Genomic DNA, 19,481 nt, shown 5'->3' with positions numbered 1-19,481 from the left:
ATTGAAATCTGTCCAGAACTTTTTCATCCTCCCAAACAGAAACTCTGAACCCAACATGCAAAAATTCCCCATGCCCCAGCCCCTGGAAATCACGAATCTGCTTTCTGTGTGTGAGTTGGCCTATTCTGGATATTTCATCTCAGTGGAACCTTACAACAGTTGACCTTTTATGTCTGGCTCCTTTCACTTTTCAAGGTTCTTCCACATTGTAGCAGGTATTCCATTCCTTTTAATGACTAAATAATGTTCCGTTGTATGGATAGACTGTGTTTTGTTTCTCCATTTATCCACTGATACACATTTTAATTGTTTTGACTTTCTAGTTGTTGTGAAGAATGCTATTATGAACATCTCCGTGTGTAAGTTTTTGTTGCAGTGTTGTTTTCTGTATACACCCTTTGCCCAGTATTTTCTTTCAGAGGGCAAGAACTTTATCTTCGTTAGCTAAGTAATGTGCCTGGTTGGAGGCCTCCATGTTAGCAATTGTGGTAGCAACTGTGATACTGTGATTTATGTTAAGGAACATATATATTTTATCTTTATCCTGCCTCCTGGTACAGAGCTCCTGAAGCCCTTGGAATCACCTGTATGAGAGTGATAAGTGAGTCTTTTGTTATTTTAATGAGGTGACTTTTGCCAAGTCGCTATCCATGGAGGCTGGTCACCAGAAGAACCAACCAACCCTGTGATGAGAGGGTTGGAACTTTCTGTCCTACCCCTGGATCTCCAGGGAGAAGTCAGTGGCTGGAGATTGAGTTCAATCACCAATGATGTAATCAATCATGGCTGTGTGATGAAGCCTCCATTAAAAAAAAAAAAAAAAAAAGAATGGGATTCGGAAAGATTCCATGTGTCAGGCCCCAAACCCCATGGGGACAGATTCTCCTTTGTTTGAGACCTTGCCCTGTGTATCTCTTCATCTTGCTGTTGATTTGTATCCTTTGATATGCTTTGTTATAAACAGCTAACTAGTGAGTAAATGAGTTTCCAGAGTTCTGTGAGCCATTCTAGTAAATTAATCAAAACTAACAAGGGTGTGGTGGGAACCTCTGATGTCTAGCTGATCAGAAGCACAAGTAGCAACCTGGACTAGTGGTTGGCATCTGAAATGGGGAAATGGTGGGCTTCTGGGACTGAGCCCTTCACCTGTGCCATCTGGTGCTATCTCTGGGTAGTCTGTGTCAGAATTAAGTTAAATTGCAGGACACCGAGCTGGTGTGGGAGAATTGTTTGGTGTGTGTGGGGGGTGGGGTGGGGGAGGAAAACACATATTAAAATTGGGATCAGAATTGGACCATTGCACCTCCCAGCAGCCTCTCCGAACTCTCCTCCTCATCGACCACCCCCTTTTTCATGGCAGCCGTGTACCCAGCCCGAAGTCTAAATCCCCAGTGGAGGAACTAGATTATAAATTTAATTTCATTTTCATCTGCTTAAATCTAATTAGCTGCATGCAGCTAGTGGCCACGGGCTTGGCCCTGGTGGCTCTAGTGTGACTAAGGGCCACATTGAGCTGGTTAGGTTGTTCCGTGTCCAGTTCGCCTGTGTTTCTGGCCACAGAACCTGGCACACGCAGGCCCCAGGAAATACGAAGCAATGAGTATCCTCATGCTCTGGCATTTGTCTTTGTAGTCCCAGTTTCTCTCTGCTTTTGACCAATGTGTTTGTAAGAGAGTCGGTGGTGTTTTCTGAAAACCTTTAAAACCTCAAAGAGACCTCTGTGTCCTCGGCCCAGATGATCCCAAATCAACTCCAAGGTGAAGAGGGCCACAGGATGGTAGGAGCGAGGCAGTAAGGCTCAGGAGGGACCCTGGTTCCTGTTACTCAAGCAGCCCCGAGTCTACAGTGGTTTCCCCTTATCCGAAGGGGCTCGGTTCCCAGAACCGCAGTGGATGCAGGAAACCGCAGGCAGCACTGAGCCCTGTATATACTACGCTTCTCCCTCTTCACACAAACCTATGACAGAGTTTTGTTTATAAATTAGGCGTGGTAAGAGGTTAACAACAACTAATGATAAAGTAGAACACATAACAATACACTGCAATAAGAGCTACGTGAACGTCTTCGGGGGGCCATTATTAAGTAAAATCAGGGTTACTTGAACACAAGCCACCGCGCAACTAGTCACGGAGAGGGCTATGAAGGGACTAGCCGGCAGGTGGTGTACACAGCCCTGAGATGCTGGGCACTAGGACAGTCCACTCCGCAGGTGGCATGGAGCGGGGGCGGGGAGGGGGGGGATGGAGCAGGATGGCGTGAGATTTCATCAGGCTACTCACAATTGAGGGTAGTTTAAGATGTTTCCAATTGTTTATTTCTGCAATTTTCTATTTGGCCATGGGTAACTGAAACCTCAGGAAGGGAAGCTGTGGATAAGGGGTGGGGGACCTACTGTACTTCCCCTTTTCTTCCCACAGCTCTGCCGTTTCGGAAGCCTCGCCAGGGCCAGGACATAATTCACGACGGGAAGAGAACGGAGTCCCTCTGCTGATGGCTGGCCGAGGACTGTGGGGACCCAGGCTCCTGGCACCGAGGGCTTCATCTCTGTGAGCCTCTGTCTTCTCACTTGGAAATGGTCTCTTAACAATCCCGCCTGTAGGGGAACTGTGTGAACAAAGAAGAGGGACAGCAGATGATCACACGGCGACACGCTCCTACAGGAAGGAGAATGAGCGAAGAGCAACGACGTGCACGACTGCGAGGAACCTCACAGACGTCACGTGAGAAAGAAGCGGGCGCAAACGGGACGCGCAGTGCGATCCCATCTCCATGACGAGTGATAACAGGGGCGCCCGCTGTGCCCGCTGGAGTTACAGCAGTGCCTACCCGAGTGCGTGTGCGTGTGCGTGTTTGGGGGCCTGGAAGGAGGCGGGTGGGGATGTCTTGCTTCTTGGTGTGGGCGTTGCTTCCACAGGTGTGTTAACCTTGTGAATGTTCACTGATGGGACATTTATGATATGTGTAATGATCTGTGTCTATCGCACTTCAGAACAACTTTTACAGAGTGGGGGAGGCAGGGTGCGGGGGAGCGGGGGAGAGCGCTGGATTGGGTCTGAATTGCTCTTTTTATGTGTTCAATTTAAGCCGAACCAAATGAAATCGCCGATATTTGGTCACTCTTGGGCTGTAAAGTGGCAATTTCATATGGTTCAAACTCTGGGGCATTTGTTTCAGTCACTTCTGGGGCCCTGGTCTCACGAAGTCAGAATATATGGGAGTGAGGCCCAGTAACCTGTATGTTTAGCAAGTGCACCCATGTGACTGGGGTGCTCTTGTTCCCACAGACCCATTTGCAGAACACTTGGGTGTGACGACAAGAGCGGAGGGTGGAGCTGGTTTCTGGCTGTGTGGTCTTGGGCACCTTCCTTTATCTCTCTGAGCCCCAAGTTCGGCATTTGCAAAGCGGATCTCATCACAGCGATGAGGGGAGTGTCAGCCAGGGTGAGACCTGGGTTGAAACTCACAGCCCTGTGCTGGCAAGAGACAGAGAACGGTGGCAGCCTTCATTCCCCTTCTCACCTCCTCATGGTTGGCCCACGGGACTGCAGCCTGCAGCACCCGCCACAGGAGGGGCCACCAGGCTCGCCTCTGACTTCCCCTCTGTGGAGCCTGCAGGGGCACCCCCTCCATGGCATACCATCTACGCCATACTGTTTGCTCCCCAAACTTTTCCCAGCCTCCTGCTACGCTAAGCTCACCAAAATGGCCCAGGGTGGGCGGGTCTTTTCACCGTACCCTGTGACATGAGGGAGCTGGGGTCCAGGGATCACTCATAGGGTGATGGGGCTCTCCTTGCCCACAGGTGGATGGGGAAGCTACACCAGGGTGAGGAGGTGGCTTTCCCAAGGTCGCCAGCCTTGGAACCCAGGAGCACCTGGCTCCAGAGCTTGGATTCCTCCCAGCCCCAACCTGGCTGATTCCCAAAACCAGAGCTAAGGCAGTCAGGGTGGGTGAAGGGTCCCCCTGTTGCCACCTGAGTCAGTCATGGGGACCCTGAGTTGCTGCTGGTTGAAGAACAGCTAACACCAAAAATTCCATTGTGCCAGGCAAGCATTGTCCCCTGATCGGAAGGGCTACCCTGTGAGGGACAATTTGAGATAGTTCCACTTCACAGATGAAAAACAGAGGCTCGGGAGAATAAAACAGTGGTAAACGCATGATGCAGTGTGCAGATGATGTGTTATCGAGCTGCGCACTTGAAACTTGTATGGTTTTATTAACCTCAAAAAATTCAATTAAAGAAAATGAAGAAGAAGAAGAAAAAAAAAAAAACCCGGTCCCTTGCCAAGAACATGCAAGTAACCGGCTCCTCCCAGTCCCTCTGGTGCCCCATCCTCACATCCGCCTTCTGACTCAGACCTGTGTGGCTCCCGGGGAGGCTCTTCAGGCCCTGGTCTGTGGTAAAGGCCGACCCGAGACTCAAGTGGACCACGGAGCTTCGGCAGCGGAGTAGGGGAGGCACAGAGCCAGAGCATGCGTGCAAGAGAACACTGGGTCCTGCAAAATTTCCTGTCAGAGCTCAGAAGGGGGTGGACTGCAGAGGCCAGAGGCCAGGCACCGGCACACAGGAGTGCAGGTCCAAGGTGCCAGACCCAGGGATCCAGGCCCCCAGCCCCTCCTCCCTCAGACCCAGGGGTCCAGGCCCCCAGCTCCTCCTCTCTTAGTGACCTTCTTATCTTCTTAGCTCTGCTGCCCCTCGATCTGAAGGCTGGGACCTGCACTCCTGTGTGCTGAAGAAGGTGCCTGGCCTCTGGCCTCTGCAGTCCACCCCCTTCTGAGCCCTGACAGGAAATTTTGCAGGACCCAGTGTTCTCTTGCACGCATGCTCTGGCTCTGTGCCTCCCCTACTCCGCTGCCGAAGCTCCGTGGTCCACTTGAGTCTCGGGGTCGGTCTTTACCACAGACCAGGGCCTGAAGAGCCTCCCTGGGAGCCACACAGGTCTGAGTCAGGAAACTCCTCTTTCCAGGTCTCAGTTTCTCTCCCTGGAAAATGAAACCACTCCCATCTTGCTTCCCTGGGAGAGGATAGAACTGGGAAAAAGAAGTCTCTCTCTCCCACCTCCTGGCTCTTTTTGTCTCTGTTTTCCTCTGAGGAAAGGGTACCAGCAATAGAGGAAGCTGGGTGGAGGTGTCTTCAGCTGGAAGGACTGGGTTATGGGCACCCAGGGCCTTCCCCTCCTCCCGCCGGCTCAGAGGTTCCACAGCCCTCTCCAGGGATAGAGCAGGGTGTACCAACATCACCGCCTCCCTCCCTCCCTCTCAGGAATTTAGCAGAATCTGGGAGGCCTAGGTGTTTCCCAGAACATGGTGTGTGGGGAAAATAGCCTGTGTAGTAACTACAGCCGAGCCGGAGCTCCACTGAGGTCTGAGCCCTCTGAGTTCCTGGAAGTCCAGGGCAGTCTGCTTCCAGATTTTGGATCTTCGCTGATTTGGGATGTCTGGCCCAGGGTCCCACCTCACTGGGAGCTTCTCATGCCATCCCTCTCAGGACTGGCTGCTCTGAGGGGTGGACACCAGGATGCCGGGAACTGTGGGGGCCTCCCAGCTGCTGGGCTCTCCCTCCCACTCCTCTGCCTTCCTCCCCATCCTCCCCTCTGTCTCCCTCCTCCACTTCCCCCTTCTTCCTTCCTCTTCTCTCCTTTTCTTCCTTTTTCTCTTTCCCCTCTACCATTCTGACTCTCCATCCCGACCTCACTCATTCATTTGACACATATGCACTGAGCACCTACTATGTTCCAGGCACTGGACCAGACCTCGAGGAAACAGTCGTGAACAAAACAGGTAGACACTGCTGCCTGGGGAGAGCTCGCCTGCTAAGCAGGGAGACACCCATTATTTGAAAAAGATAAAATAAATGGGCAAGTTATACTTTATGTAGGAAGACAATAGCTACTATGGGGGAAAAAAAGAGAAGGTAGAGGCGGGTAGAAAAGATCAGGAGTCCTGGGTGGGGGCAGGGGTCATGTTAAAGAGGGTGGTCAGGTGAACCAGCCCCCTCTGCTGCCCCTTCCTCCCTCTCTCTCTCCTCTGTCTCTCAGTATCTAGACTGTCCCAAAGCACACCCCCTGCTCTAGAGGACACCTAGCAGAGAAAGCATTTGCCTGGACGTAGCATTCAACAAAACACAGACCTCCTCAAGTTACTGCCCGGGGCTCCTTGCTCTCCCTAGTTCCCCCTGAGGCCAGTAATCATTAAGACAATAAAATACGTCCCTGATAGGATGCAGATGTAGTCAGAACAGCTCCAGTGAATGAACCACCCAGTCGGCCTGTCCCCTCTGCTGTTCGTCTTCTGCCTCCTGGCTCCTCAGGACTCACCTGGCTCTGCACGTCCCATCCCTAGTGCTTTTCTGTCCCATAACTTCCGAGCTCAGACTCAGAGTTCGCTCTAGCTCAGAGAAGACCCTGATAAGACCCACCACACAGTCACCCAGGCCAAAAGTCCTCAGCTTGTGCTTTCATTGTGTCCCTCACAGCTGCCAGAGCCGCCCCTGCCCCTCCCCTGCTCACAGCCCTCCTGTGGCTCCCCAATTCCTCCAGACAAAGTCCTATCCTCTGTTATGCACCCCATCCCGACACACCTCCATGTTTCACCATTTATGCTCCACATCAATCCATCCATACTTTCTTGACTGGCCAGGGCATTCCTTGCCTTGGATGTCTTTTCCAGTCCATTATTCAGCCCCCACCTCCACCCCTGCCCTTACCCTGGCTAATTCCTCCAGTGCATCGCCTCCTGCAGGAAGTCCTCCCTGACTCTCCAGTTGGGTTGGTGCATCCTCGAACTGGTCTGTGGCCCTCTGTTTACACAGCTGTCTCCTCCACCAGACTGGCATCTCCTCAAGGGCCAGGCCAGGTCTGAGTCATCTCTGATCCCGGCATCGCCCAGCTGGGAGTCCGGCCCATCACCAGCACAAGAGATGTCCCTACAGTAAACCAATGTCCTGTCCTCTGCCTTTTCCCCATGTCTGCCTTATTATCTCCCCATTCTTCTCTCCTCTGTCCTGCTGGTCTGTAAACCACACCCTGAAGTTTTCTGATGATGATGGAAATCTTGGGAGGGCCACTGTGGACCCAGGGCAGGGACCAGACATCAGCCCCATTGGAGCAGGGGGTTCTGGAAGACATGGCTGTTAGTGAGGGGAGCAGGAGGTAGTCCTACCACTACCAGTTCCTGCCTGCTGTGGGAGAGCCTACTTTCCCCTGTCCTTGTCTTTCAGCTCTGTCTTCCTTTCTTCCAGCCTTGGTCATCTCTCCCTGCAAGGGCTTCTGGGAGCCTAGGCTTCTGTGTCTGAGAGGGGAGAAGCTGGGGGCCTGGACTCCAGGATCCTAGAGGAGGAAATTATTGGGGTGTGAAGTCCTGGTCCCTCCTTCCTCATTCACACTCTGGTTTTAGAAACATCTGGTTTTATACAGTGGCTCCACCCAGCAGGGTGGGGTGGGGGCTGGAGACTCAGATGCCCAGCTTCTGAGTGGAGCTTGTACTTTCCCCTAGCCCCACCCTGGGGTAGAGGAATCACTGGCCCCTCCTGCTCTGGGCTCAGCTCCCACCGGAGGACCCATCATCCTGACACAGCCAGACACCAGGCGGTGGCCCAGGCTCCCGGCAGCCCCGTCAGCACAGGCTGACTTTGCTCTGGTGGGTGGGCCCTGAACTGGCCGCCTTCCCCTTGACAGCCAGGCTCAGGCAAAGGTCCAGCCTGGAGCTGGCCCTGCACACCCTGCCACTCCAGGAAAACCCAGGGAGTGAGGGTTTGGCACCTTGAAGGGGAGAGCTCCAAGATGGGCAGGATGAGATGGAGCAGTGGGGAGAGAGGAGGACTTAGAGACAGCAAAACAGAGAAACAGTGAATGGGGGTGTGGTGGGGGAGGAGAGTTACAGTGAAACATAAATAGAGGTGGAACTTCAGAAAGAGATACACAGAGATGTAGAGAGAATGAGGATAGAGACCAAGATAGAGTGATGGATAGATCATTCTCTCTCCTCTGGGAAAGGAGAAATAGGCAGCCACTGAGAGGAACAGAGAGAAACAAAAACTGGGAGGCAGGGAAAACAAGAAAGGTAGGGATACGGTTATTCAGAAAGAAGGAGATAGAAATACATAAAGAGAGACAAAGGCAGAGAAATTCAAGGGGAGAGAGAGAGAGGGAGAGACAATGAATGAGTCAGGGAGACACTTGAAAAGAGAGGCACAGAATGAGCAGAATAAGAACATTGGGAAGACTGAGAGCCAGAAACTTAGAGAGAAACACAGAAATTTAGAGACAGAGTGAGCAGGGAGACAGAGAGGGAGAAAGAGAGAGGGAGAGAGGTGGAGAGAGGTGGAGAAAAACAGACAGGAACCCACAGAGAAAGTGAACCACCAGACAGACAGATGGACAGAGAAGCAGAGACAAAATGATAGGCTCAGAGAAGGACAGAGACAAAGAGAGAGAGAAGGACATGGGAAGGCACAGGGATAAAGAATTAAAGCCAGCCCTGGCTAGTGTGGCTCAGTGGATTGAGTGCTGGCCAGTGAACCAAAGGGTGGCTGGTTGGATTCCCAGTCAGGGCACATGCCTGGGTTGCAAGCCGGGTCCCCAGTAGGGGGCATGCAAGAGGCAATCACACATTGGTCTTTCCTTCTTCCCTTCCCCTCTAAGTAAATAAATGAATAAAAAATCTAAAAAAAAGAATTAGAGTCACAGACACAGGGAGGGAGACAGCTATGGAGGGAGAGAGACAAACACTGGTTTCAGGGTAAGAGTAGGAGACAGAAGTAATCATAAACAGAAGGTCATGGATCTTCTGGTTCCAAGGGGCTGGGGGCTCAGATGCCCCAGGGCGTCCCCACCCACACACACCACTTGCACCTTTAGGCTGCCTCAGTTTACGCAGCAGCTCCCTGGGGCAGCTGACCAACAACTCTGAGATTACCCCCAAGCCCCTGGGGAGACAGATCCCAGTGCCTCAGCCTCCTCCCCAGCCCCCAGCACAGACGCACGCCCAGGCCCACGCACAGGAACACGTGGCCCCATCAGTTAGGCGCTGATGGGACACACGTTCTCTCACAGCTCCAGCTCCAAACAGCCTGCCTCACAACCCAGCGGGCACAGTCACGCCCACAGTCACGCACGTGTGTTCGTTTTAGTCCGAATGCCAGTTCCCCAGACAAGTCCCTGGGGGACCCAACCCAGTCCGGATTTTGGGGCTAGAAGGGGAGGAGATGTGGCGGGACGGCGCGGAGGGGGTGCGCTGTGGAGGGTGAGCCGGGGGAGGCGAGGAGAGCTGGGGATGGGGGGGAAGTAATAGGGAATAAGGAAAGAGATGGGGAGAAATAGGGATGGAGAGAATCACAGGGATAGGGGACAAGAGAGATGAGAAAACTGGAGAGGGGAGGGGAGTGATGGGGGAGGCGAAAGAGGAGACGAGAGGGCGGTGATGATGGGGGAAGCCCGTCTGGACGCAGGGGGCGGGGGAGGGGGTAATGGCGGGAAGCGGGTGGAGCTGCCCGGCGTCCCTGACCTCAGAGCCCCTGGCCCAGCTCAGCCCTGACGTCAGCCCTTACTCCCGCCCCCGCCAGCGCTAGTCTTCAAATGGCCCCCCCAGCTCTCGGGCCGCAGAGAAACGCGGAGAGCAGCCGGAGAACAGAGAGCCCAGCGGGACCCGCAGCCATGAGACAGGTGTGTGCCTGATGAGACTGTGTGGGACTGCGGGTCAGCTGGGCGGGGAGCGGCCGAGGGGACACTACCGGGTGTGTGGCCACGTGTGCGGGAGAACCGCGTGTGCTCGACAGTTATGTATGGGCTCAGGTGTGTGACAGCAACCATCTGTGTGGGGCAGGGACCACGTGAGGCTGAGCGTGCGGGTCCTGTCTGTGCGAGGCCATCCCCTCTGTGCGTGACATGTGACACGTCCGTGTTCCTGTGGCTATAAATATGTGACTGTCTGTGTGCTGGAGTGGGGTTGGGAGAGGGAATACATGAGGAAGAGAGAGAGAGAGAGGGAGAGAGAGAGAGAGAGAGAGAGGAAAGGGGAGAGAGAGAGGTATTTGCTTGACACGTGCGCCTGAATTTCTTTTTCTGTTGTTCAAGTCACTCTTAACCTGTAAAATATGGCAATTTCATATGGTTCAAACTCCACTGTGACTATTTCTGTCCTGTTATTCCAGACCCACAGGTGGGTGTCCGTGTCTGTTTTCTCGTGGGCATCTCTTCCCAGTGTTGCTCCTTTCTGCGGAGAAGCATATACCCCCCAGTTCACCTGTGTGGCTGTTAGTGGGGGTCTCAGGATCACTAAGTTCTGCCTTAGAACAGGTGTCTGGGTCATTTTCTAGGACAGGAGTGTTTTCCTATGTGGGCACACTCTGTCCCTTGTCATGTGAGCATATGCCTGGGTGTGTGTGTCCACGGCCGATACGTGTGTGTTTGTGGTGAAAACCCTGCGGATGCCCACCCATGGTGATCACCCATCTTGGTGATTTCCAGCATAAATCTGGCCACCCCCAGAAACTCAGGCAGGGCTCGGTCTGGGACAAAGGCACAGAGCAGGAGGAAGTAATAATAATTGTTAATATTGCGTGGTTACTTGCACCAGGCTAGAAGCTCCACCTCAGCCCTGTCCTATAGAAACAGAACGTGAGCTGCGCACGTGATTTAAGCACTTATAGCAGCTACCCTAAAAACAAGTAAAAAGAAACAGGTGAAATTAATTTTAACAATATATTTTATTTAACCCAATGTACCAGGGGTTGGCAAGCTTTTTCTGTACAAGGCCAGATAGTCAATATTTGAGGCTTTGCCGGCCATACGGTCTTTTTTTGCAACTAAACTTTGGCGCTGTGAAATCAGCCACAGACAATACGTACAGGTGAGCGTGGTGGTATGCCGATTACACTTGATTAAAGGATGCTGAAATTTGAACTTCATATAACCTTCATGTGCCACAAAGTAAGATTCCTCTTTTGACTTTTTCCAACCATTTAAAAACGGAAACACCGGCAGTAGTTTGCAGGCCATCGTGAGAAAGATGCCAGGCACCGGGCCACAGATACGTAGTGTGCTACAGATCAAAATAGTCTCATTTTAGCATGTAATTAACACAAAAGTATTAACGAGACACTTTACTTTCTTTTCATCATACTCAGCATTTTCAATGCAAATGCTTAGATTTCGTAAGATATACAGTTGAAAAAGAACACAGATCCTACCTCTTCCACACACACACTTAAGAGCTTTCCAAGAACTGAACCGAGGATCATGGTTAAAATTTAAATTAGTTTAAATTAAATAAAATGAACAATTCTTTCCTTAAGTCATACTGGCTGCATTTCAAGGGCTCAGTAGCCACATGGGGCTGGGAACTCCTGTATTGGACAACACAGCTCTGTATCTTAATGGCCCATTTAACTCATAATAAACCCACGAGGTGGGGACTGGTGACAGAGGAGGCAGTTTAGCTTAGAGGAGGAAAATGGAGCCAGGCTGCCCAGGGACCTTGGCAAGAAAATACACCTCCCTGTGCCTCAGGTAACAGTGCCTCCCTCCCTAGAGCTGGGCCTGGTGCATGGAACAGGCTAAATCCCCACTTTACAGCCAATAAAACGGAGGCACCCCTCCCCTCTTATTCTGGGCTCTTCCAGCCTGACATACTGGGCACCTGGCCCTGTCAGGGAGTGGAGGAGTAGAGAGGGAAAACCAGCCCATGCCTGTGGGAAGTCAGAGAAATCTCCTTCCCCTATAAGCTTTGTGACCTTGAGCGACCCACTCCTCCTGGCTCATCTGTCCTCGGTTTTGCCATCTATATGGTGGCCATAAACATGACCTGGTCCTGCAGGGCTCCCCAGAGGAGTAAGCCCAGTATATTAGGTTGTGGTTTAGTGATTGGATTCTTCGGGTTCAAATCCTGACTCCTCCACTTTCCAGGTGTGACCACGGGCAGGTTGCTGCACCTGTGTGACTCATCTGTAAAATGGGAGAAATAATAATAACACTTGCGGTGAGAATTAAAATAAGTTAGTGTTTTAAAAGGCTTAGAGCAGCCCCTGGTACATACTGTATTGTATTGTTCTCTCTTTAAAAATATTTTATTTATTTATTTTTAGAGACAGGGGAAGGAAAGGAGAAAGAGTGGGCAAGAAGCGGCAGTGTGTGGTTGCCTCTTGCACGCCCCCCACTGGGGACCTGGCCCACAACACATGCATGCTCCCTGACTGGGAGTTGAACCCGCAACTCTTTGGTTTGCAGGCAGGACTCAATCCACTGAGCCACACCAGCCAGGGCTGTATTGTTCTTTTAGATGTACAGTATATTATTGTTACTATTATTGCTTCCACACTAAGGAAACTTGGTGAGATGAACCACTATTTTATGTGCCACCAAGAAAGGGGGGATCCCTGTTAATTAAACTGTGACACTCCACTGAGTGTAACCCCCATGGGTTTAAGAGCTGTTAAAATGTGAAAAAGATGCATTAGAATCAATATAATCGGGCTTTTGGCCTTGATAACTGCCACAATTATTTTAACTAATGAAAATAACTTTGCAGTACTCAGGAGATTTTCTTTACAAAACGGGGATGTTATCACCGGCTTGGGGAAAATCCAGGAGGTCCCCCCTTCTGGAAAGGACCCTTTCCCCTTACTATCCCCTCTCTCTTTTTCCAACAGGACTTGACCAAGCCCAGCCGGACAGCCCGTCAGTGCTCCGGCCTGGCCCGGCGGGTGTTGACCATCGTCTTCGCGCTGCTCATCCTGAGCCTCATCACCTGGGCCTACGCTGCCGGCGTGCCGCTGGCCTCCGATCGCTATGGCCTCCTAGCCTTCGGCCTCTACGGGGCCTTCCTCTCCGCACACTTGGTGGCGCAGAGCCTGTTTGCGTACCTGGAGCACCGGCGGGTGGCGGTGGCCGCGCGGAGGGCGGCGGCTCGGGGGCCCCTGGACGCGGCCACTGCGCGTAGTGTGGCGCTGACCATCTCGGCGTACCAGGAGGACCCCGAGTACCTGCGCCAGTGCCTGGCGTCTGCCCGCGCCCTGCTGTACCCGCGTGCGCGGCTGCGCGTCCTCATGGTGGTGGATGGCAATCGCGCAGAGGACCTCTACATGGTTGACATGTTCCGTGAGATCTTCGCAGACGAAGACCCCGCCACCTATGTCTGGGATGGCAACTACCACCAGCCCTGGGAACCTGCGGCAGTGGGCGCGGTGGGCGAGGGCGCCTACCGGGAGGTGGAGGCCGAGGACCCTGGGCGGCTGGCGGTGGAGGCGCTGGTGAGGACCCGCAGGTGCGTGTGCGTGGCGCAGCGCTGGGGCGGCAAGCGTGAGGTCATGTACACCGCCTTCAAAGCGCTCGGAGACTCGGTGGACTACGTGCAGGTGAGTGGCAGGCGTCCCCACCTCATCGTGACCATAGCAGCCCAGATCCCACTTCCCGGAGGCCTTTGTTCAATGTAGGTCTTTACTTATTCATCCATCCATCCTATATGAAATCATACATTCCTTTATTCATCCACCCAATGTAGATTCCTTCCTTTCCTCATCCAATGTAGAAACTCTTTTCTTCACGCGTTCATTCACAAATCTATCTCTCCATGTAATATGGAGATCATTCATTTATCATTAAATTGAGAAGAAAGAAGAAATTCCTTCTTTCTCTTCCTTCAGTGTTGAGATTCTGTTGTTTATTTTTTCATCCATTTACCTGTCTATTCAATATAGAGATTCATTTGTTCATTTAGTCATCCACTCATTCATCAAGGTAGTGATTCGTCCATGAATGCACTGCATTAGTTTTCTATTGCTTCATAATAAATAACCATACATTTTGCAGCTTGAAACAAAACACATGTATTACCTCATAGTTTCCATGGGTCAGGAGCCTGGGAGAAGCTTAACTGAATCCTGTGTGCAGGGCGTCAGTGGGCTGCAATCACCAGTTTTATCTAAGGCAAGGTGGCCTCTTCGCAGCCCATATTGGTTGACGGAATTCATTTTTTCCCCTAGCAGTCATAAAACTCACAGTAGCTTGCCTCTTCCAGACCAGCAACAGAAAGTCTCGGACTTCTAAGACCCTCTATAAAAATAGGGCCCACCTGACTAGTTCAGCCCACCAGGTATAATCCCCTTTGATTAATTAACAGTCAAGAGATAAAAGGCCTTAATTGCATTGCAACATTGCATTTCCATATAAGGTCATATAATCATGGGAGTGATATCCCATAATTTTTGCCATATTTTGTTGGCTAGAAGAAAGTTACAGGTCTTGCCCAAACACCAGAGGAGGGTATTATACAACAGCATAGGTCTTGGGAGGGTTCGGGGTCATCTTAAAATGGGATTAGACATTGAAGATTACTAAAAATTCAAGGTTATGTTCAAACTGGCTGCAGTGTGTCCCAGCTCCTCACCCCTGCTTGGTGTCCTTCTCTCCATCACCAGTTCTGTTCAGGGATCTTGTCTGATCCTGACCCCTTCTATTCCACAGGTGTGTGACTCAGACACGAGGCTGGACCCTATGGCATTGCTGGAGTTGGTGCGGGTGCTGGATGAGGATCCCCGGGTAGGGGCTGTTGGGGGAGATGTGAGGATCCTTAACCCTCTGGACTCCTGGGTCAGCTTCTTAAGCAGCCTGCGGTACTGGGTGGCCTTCAATGTGGAGCGGGCTTGTCAGAGCTACTTCCACTGTGTGTCCTGCATCAGTGGTCCCCTAGGTGAGCTGGGAGAGGGCTTGGAAGGGCTGTGGATGGGGTGGATAGGGAGAAGGGGTGCCAGAACAGGTTGAGGATGTGACCGAGATTGTGGACGAAGGTGGGGCTTGGGCAGGAATTGGGGATAGGGTTAAGGTAGGAAGTTGGAAGTGAGATGGTGTTTGGTGTCAGGAATGGGTTGAAGAAAGAGAGCGGATGAGGACTGAGCTGGAGGGGAGAGTTTGGGGAAGGAGATAAAAATGCGTTTGGAGTCAAGGTCAGGACTGGGGGGCCAGGTTTGGGGTTGGAGATAGGTTCTGCATATGGATGAGTAGGGGTTGGGGCAGAGAATAGATACGGGATTGGGGAAGGGGCTGGAGTGAACTTGCTGTCAAAGTGGACATGGGTCAAGGACAGGATTGGCGCAAGTCTGAGATGGGGGTGGGGTTGACGAAGGATTTAGGGTTGAGGATAGGATAGGGGCTGGAGCTGTGGTTGCCAGTAGGGCTGAGAATAGGGATTGAAGTGATTAAGGATGGGGCTGGAATTGGAGAGGAGGTGGAGTGTGAGACAGAAGTGGGAATGGTGTTGGCAACAGCAGAGGCTGACACTCCTGTACCTGCCCGCCCGCCCCCTCCAGGCTTATACAGGAACAACCTCCTGCAGCAGTTTCTTGAGGCCTGGTACAACCAGAAGTTCCTGGGCACCCACTGCACTTTTGGGGACGACCGGCACCTCACCAACCGCATGCTCAGCATGGGCTACGCCACCAAGTAAGCTGAGGGGAACCAGTAGTCAAATGTGTGTGAAGACCAGAGTATCTCAACAAATGCGTGTGTGTGGGGGGGGGATTCTCCAAGCCCAAAGTACTTGCAGGACAATGGGCTCTTAAAAGTGAGTCATTAGAGGAGAGAGGAAGAGACCACAGGGGCAGAGGTAGCATTGGCATTGAATCCTGTGGCTTAATGGACTCTACCAAGGGAGGCAAGGTGAGGGTGGGGAATCCCACCTAGAAGATACAACATGAGATGGGTGAGACAGCTCTGTCGTAGAGAGCACAGATCCCCATGGCAGCACAACTACAGCAAGTGAGGTGGGGAGGGAAAGAGATAGATAGAATAGGATCTAACCAGTGAGAAAGCAATCGAGAAGAATTACACGACAGAGGAGGAGTGTGCCTAAACTAGTAAGTGCTTTGGGAAGAGATGTAATTCCACGAGACTCAGGGGAGTATGGGCTAGAGCGGGGGAAAGTGACTTCTACAAAGCTAGACCCAGTGGAAGGGCCAGAAAGAACTTGGGGTAAACCAAACCCATGCATTCACTCACTCACCAGATATTAAGTGCCTACAATGTCACAACCTTGGCATGGGATGACACTCTAACCAACTGAGCTACCTGGCCAGGGCCAGTGCCTACAATGTTTTAGCTCTGGGAATACAGCAATTAACAAATGAGACACAAATTCATGCTTCTGGTGATTGGGGAGACAGACAAGAAGTAAGAAAAGTGTAAAACATGTACAAGCTATGGATAAACAAAACCAGGCAGGGGGATAGGAAGTACGAAGGTAGGAAATGAAATGCTAGACAGAGGGCCAGAGGAAGGGTAGCTGAAAATGGTGCCACTGGAGGAATAGCAAGGTGGGGAGTGTCAGGAGACGACAGAGTGAACAGGGAGTCTGCTCACAACAGGCTTGGGGGCCAGGGTAAGAACTTTGACCTGAAAAGAGGGAGGGTTTTCAGCAGAGGGGTGACATGTTGAGGCAATGGGATCCCTCTGGCAGGTGTTTTGAGTACAGACCGCAGGGGGCAGGGGGTTAGCAGGGAGGCCATGGAGGATGCCAAGTGACACAGGGGAAGGAGATTGGATACCGCTAAGGGATGCCTGCAGGGCCAGAATAGTTTGACCCCTCCAAGCAAACTGACTGCTGGTGGCCATCTGGCGGTGTTCCATCAGAGGGATTCCAGCCTTGTGTGGTTGTGGCTGCAAACCCAGTAGGGCTTGATTAGTGATCACAGGAAGGGAGGTTTGTGGTTCCCTTGAGCAGGTCCGACGCATGCGCTATTCTGGGTGGGAACCGTGTCTGGCTCGTTCCTCACTGTGAGGGCTGCCAATAACAACAGTGAGCACAAGAGTATTCGTAATAGATTAGTGACAGTATTAGTAATAACGTTAGTAACCATAATGATATTAGTAATGGCAGTAGTGTTATTAGTCATTGATTACACAGAAGCACATAGTTGTTGCCATTTACTGAGCAAGTACCGTATCCTGGTCCTAAGAACTTGGCATTGAATCTGCACCGTTAGGTAGGAACCACTGTTAACTCCATTTTACATAGGATAACACTGAGGCTCAGAGAGGTTGAGAAAGCTTGCCCAGGGGCCTTGTGCAGTGGCCAATACTGGCTCGGGCTTCCTGTCCCTAAGGAAAGCCATGCTGATGCCTCCTTCTTTCTCACCTGTCCAGGTACACCTCCAGGTCCCGCTGCTACTCAGAGACCCCCTCGTCTTTTCTGCGCTGGCTGAGCCAGCAGACGCGCTGGTCCAAGTCGTATTTCCGCGAGTGGCTGTACAACGCGCTGTGGTGGCACCGGCACCACGCGTGGATGACCTACGAGGCGGTGGTCTCGGGACTCTTCCCCTTCTTCGTGGCGGCCACGGTGCTGCGGCTTTTCTACGCTGGCCGCCCGTGGGCGCTGCTGTGGGTGCTGCTCTGCGTGCAGGGAGTGGCGCTGGCCAAGGCGGCCTTCGCCGCCTGGCTGCGTGGCTGTGCGCGCATGCTGCTGCTCTCGCTCTACGCGCCCCTCTACATGGGAGGCCTCCTGCCCGCCAAGTTCCTGGCGCTGGCCACCATGAACCAGAGTGGCTGGGGCACATCAGGCCGGAGGAAGCTGGCCGCCAACTATGTCCCTGTGCTGCCGCTGGCCCTGTGGGCGTTGTTGCTGCTCGGCGGCCTGGTGCGCAGTGTGGTGCACGAGGCCAGAGCCGACTGGAGCGGCCAGTCCAGGATTGCCGAGGCCTACCACCTGGCGGCTGGGGCCGGCGCCTACGTGGGGTACTGGGTGCTCATGCTCACGTTCTACTGGGTGGGCGTGAGGCGGCTCTGCCGGCGGCGGGCCGGGGGCTACCGCGTCCAAGTCTGAGTTGTGGTGCGCACTGCTGACCCTCAGGTCTTCACGGGAAACAAGAAACCAATCAGGCCCCAGGATTAACGAACTTTTGGGTAAATTCTCTGGGCCTCAGTTTCCCTCCTCTATGAAGTGAGGGCGGTCAACCCAAGATTCTTCAGCCTGGACTGTTTTGGGGCTGGGAATTCTGGGTCTCTGGGGAGGGGTATTTATTGATCAGGGTGTGGATTTTTAGGGGCAGGGGGATAGGGGTCTCCATATACTGTTCTGGGGCCCCCACTTTCTCCTTGCTCTTATTTAATCTCCATTTGTACTGTGTGATTAGGATATAATAAAGAATTTTATTTATTTTCTTCTGGGCCTCTCCCACCACTTTTTTTTTTAATGGAGGGGGTTTTTGTGGTTGAGAATTGGGGACTCCTGGCTCAGTCTTGGATTCCAGGTGTTTGAAACTAAACAGGATAACCTCCTTCCTCAGTTTCCTCGAAAAGAAAATAGGAATATGAATCCTGTGGGTCAGGGTTGTTGTGAGGGTGGAATTTCTCAACTCCTCATTTACACATACTAACGAGCCCCCACTGCATGCAAACTCTGTACTGTGGATGGTGTTTTCCTAGTCCACTCAGAAGAAGGGTAACTCATACCTTCTCAAACCCCCAGCACCTCCTCCCCCAGCCTCACCTTATCTCATAGAGAAAACAGAAGTGACAAGAAGAAAACCTTCCAAGCCCGACCTCCATGATCCTCACTCATCTGTATCTGCGCCCACACAGGCCGCCTTCCCTCACTACTGACGGTGAACTGTGCTCAGCGCCAACCCCTTCCACTTGGCATGCTTTCTTCACTTGGCTTTCAGAATGCCAGTGGCCATGCTTTCCGTTTTCCTTCTGGGTGCCTCTTAACGTTGCCTACTGCTTAACATTAGAGAAACTGCTTGTCTTCTTATCCACCTATACTCATTTCCCTGTACACCCAGTATTATGGTGCTGAATGCCTCCTTCACGCTCCACGTGGGGAGAAGGGACTCGATTTTTTCATCCTTGGATGAGAATATGCGCCTGAATTCCAGACTTGAATACCGAATTGCCTCCAAGACATTTCCACGTGGCTATTAAACAACCTGACCCAACTCCTGACCTGCGCTCCCCATCCTTCTCTTTCATCCCCATGAAAACTGCCCCTGCAGGTCTCCGCATCTCAGTAAAGAGAACTCCATCCTTCCAGCCGCTCAGGCCAAATATGCTACAGCTGCACTGTTTACAACAGTAGCCACTACTACATGAGACTATTACATTTTTTTTCCATTCATTCATTTTTTGATTTAGCCACAAAAACATTTACCAAGCATCTATTGAATTCCACACCCTTGGCCAGCTTTGCAAATAGTAAAACAGACGAAGGGCCAGCGTCTGCCTTCCAGCTCTTCGTTAAGGAAACAGAGTGTGACCTGTAGTTAAAGATACCCAGACACATGCCTCTATGATTTGTTGTACAGAGGAAGGGCGATTTAGATACGTTATTAAAGCTATAGAAAAGACTATACATTCAGTTCCTCATTTGCACCAGGGCCACATTTCACATGCTTCGTGGCTACATGTGCTGGACATCGCAGATCTACTCTAGAACATTTCCATAGCAGAGGGTTCTACTGGACATCACTGTTGCCTTGATGACTGACCCTTAACTCT

The 19,481-nt window shown here is 52.0% G+C and overlaps 1 protein-coding gene across 1 annotated transcript; it reads left to right on the top strand.

Moving 5' to 3' along the window:
• Positions 1-9,541: 9,541 nt before the first annotated feature.
• On the top strand, positions 9,542-18,146 carry HAS1 (hyaluronan synthase 1). Its single transcript, XM_024566478.3, has 5 exons — positions 9,542-9,662; positions 12,647-13,351; positions 14,460-14,685; positions 15,302-15,434; positions 17,133-18,146. The coding sequence occupies exons 1-5, from the start codon at positions 9,576-9,578 to the stop codon at positions 17,806-17,808; spliced, it is 1,827 nt and encodes a 608-aa protein (XP_024422246.3). The 5' UTR covers positions 9,542-9,575; the 3' UTR covers positions 17,809-18,146.
• The last annotated feature ends 1,335 nt before the right edge of the window (positions 18,147-19,481 follow it).

Source organism: Desmodus rotundus, chromosome 12, assembly GCF_022682495.2.
Source record: "Desmodus rotundus isolate HL8 chromosome 12, HLdesRot8A.1, whole genome shotgun sequence".
Taxonomy (NCBI): Eukaryota; Metazoa; Chordata; class Mammalia; order Chiroptera; family Phyllostomidae; genus Desmodus; species Desmodus rotundus.
Note: the sequence above shows the minus strand (reverse complement) of the source record. Positions and strands in the feature narration are given on the sequence as shown.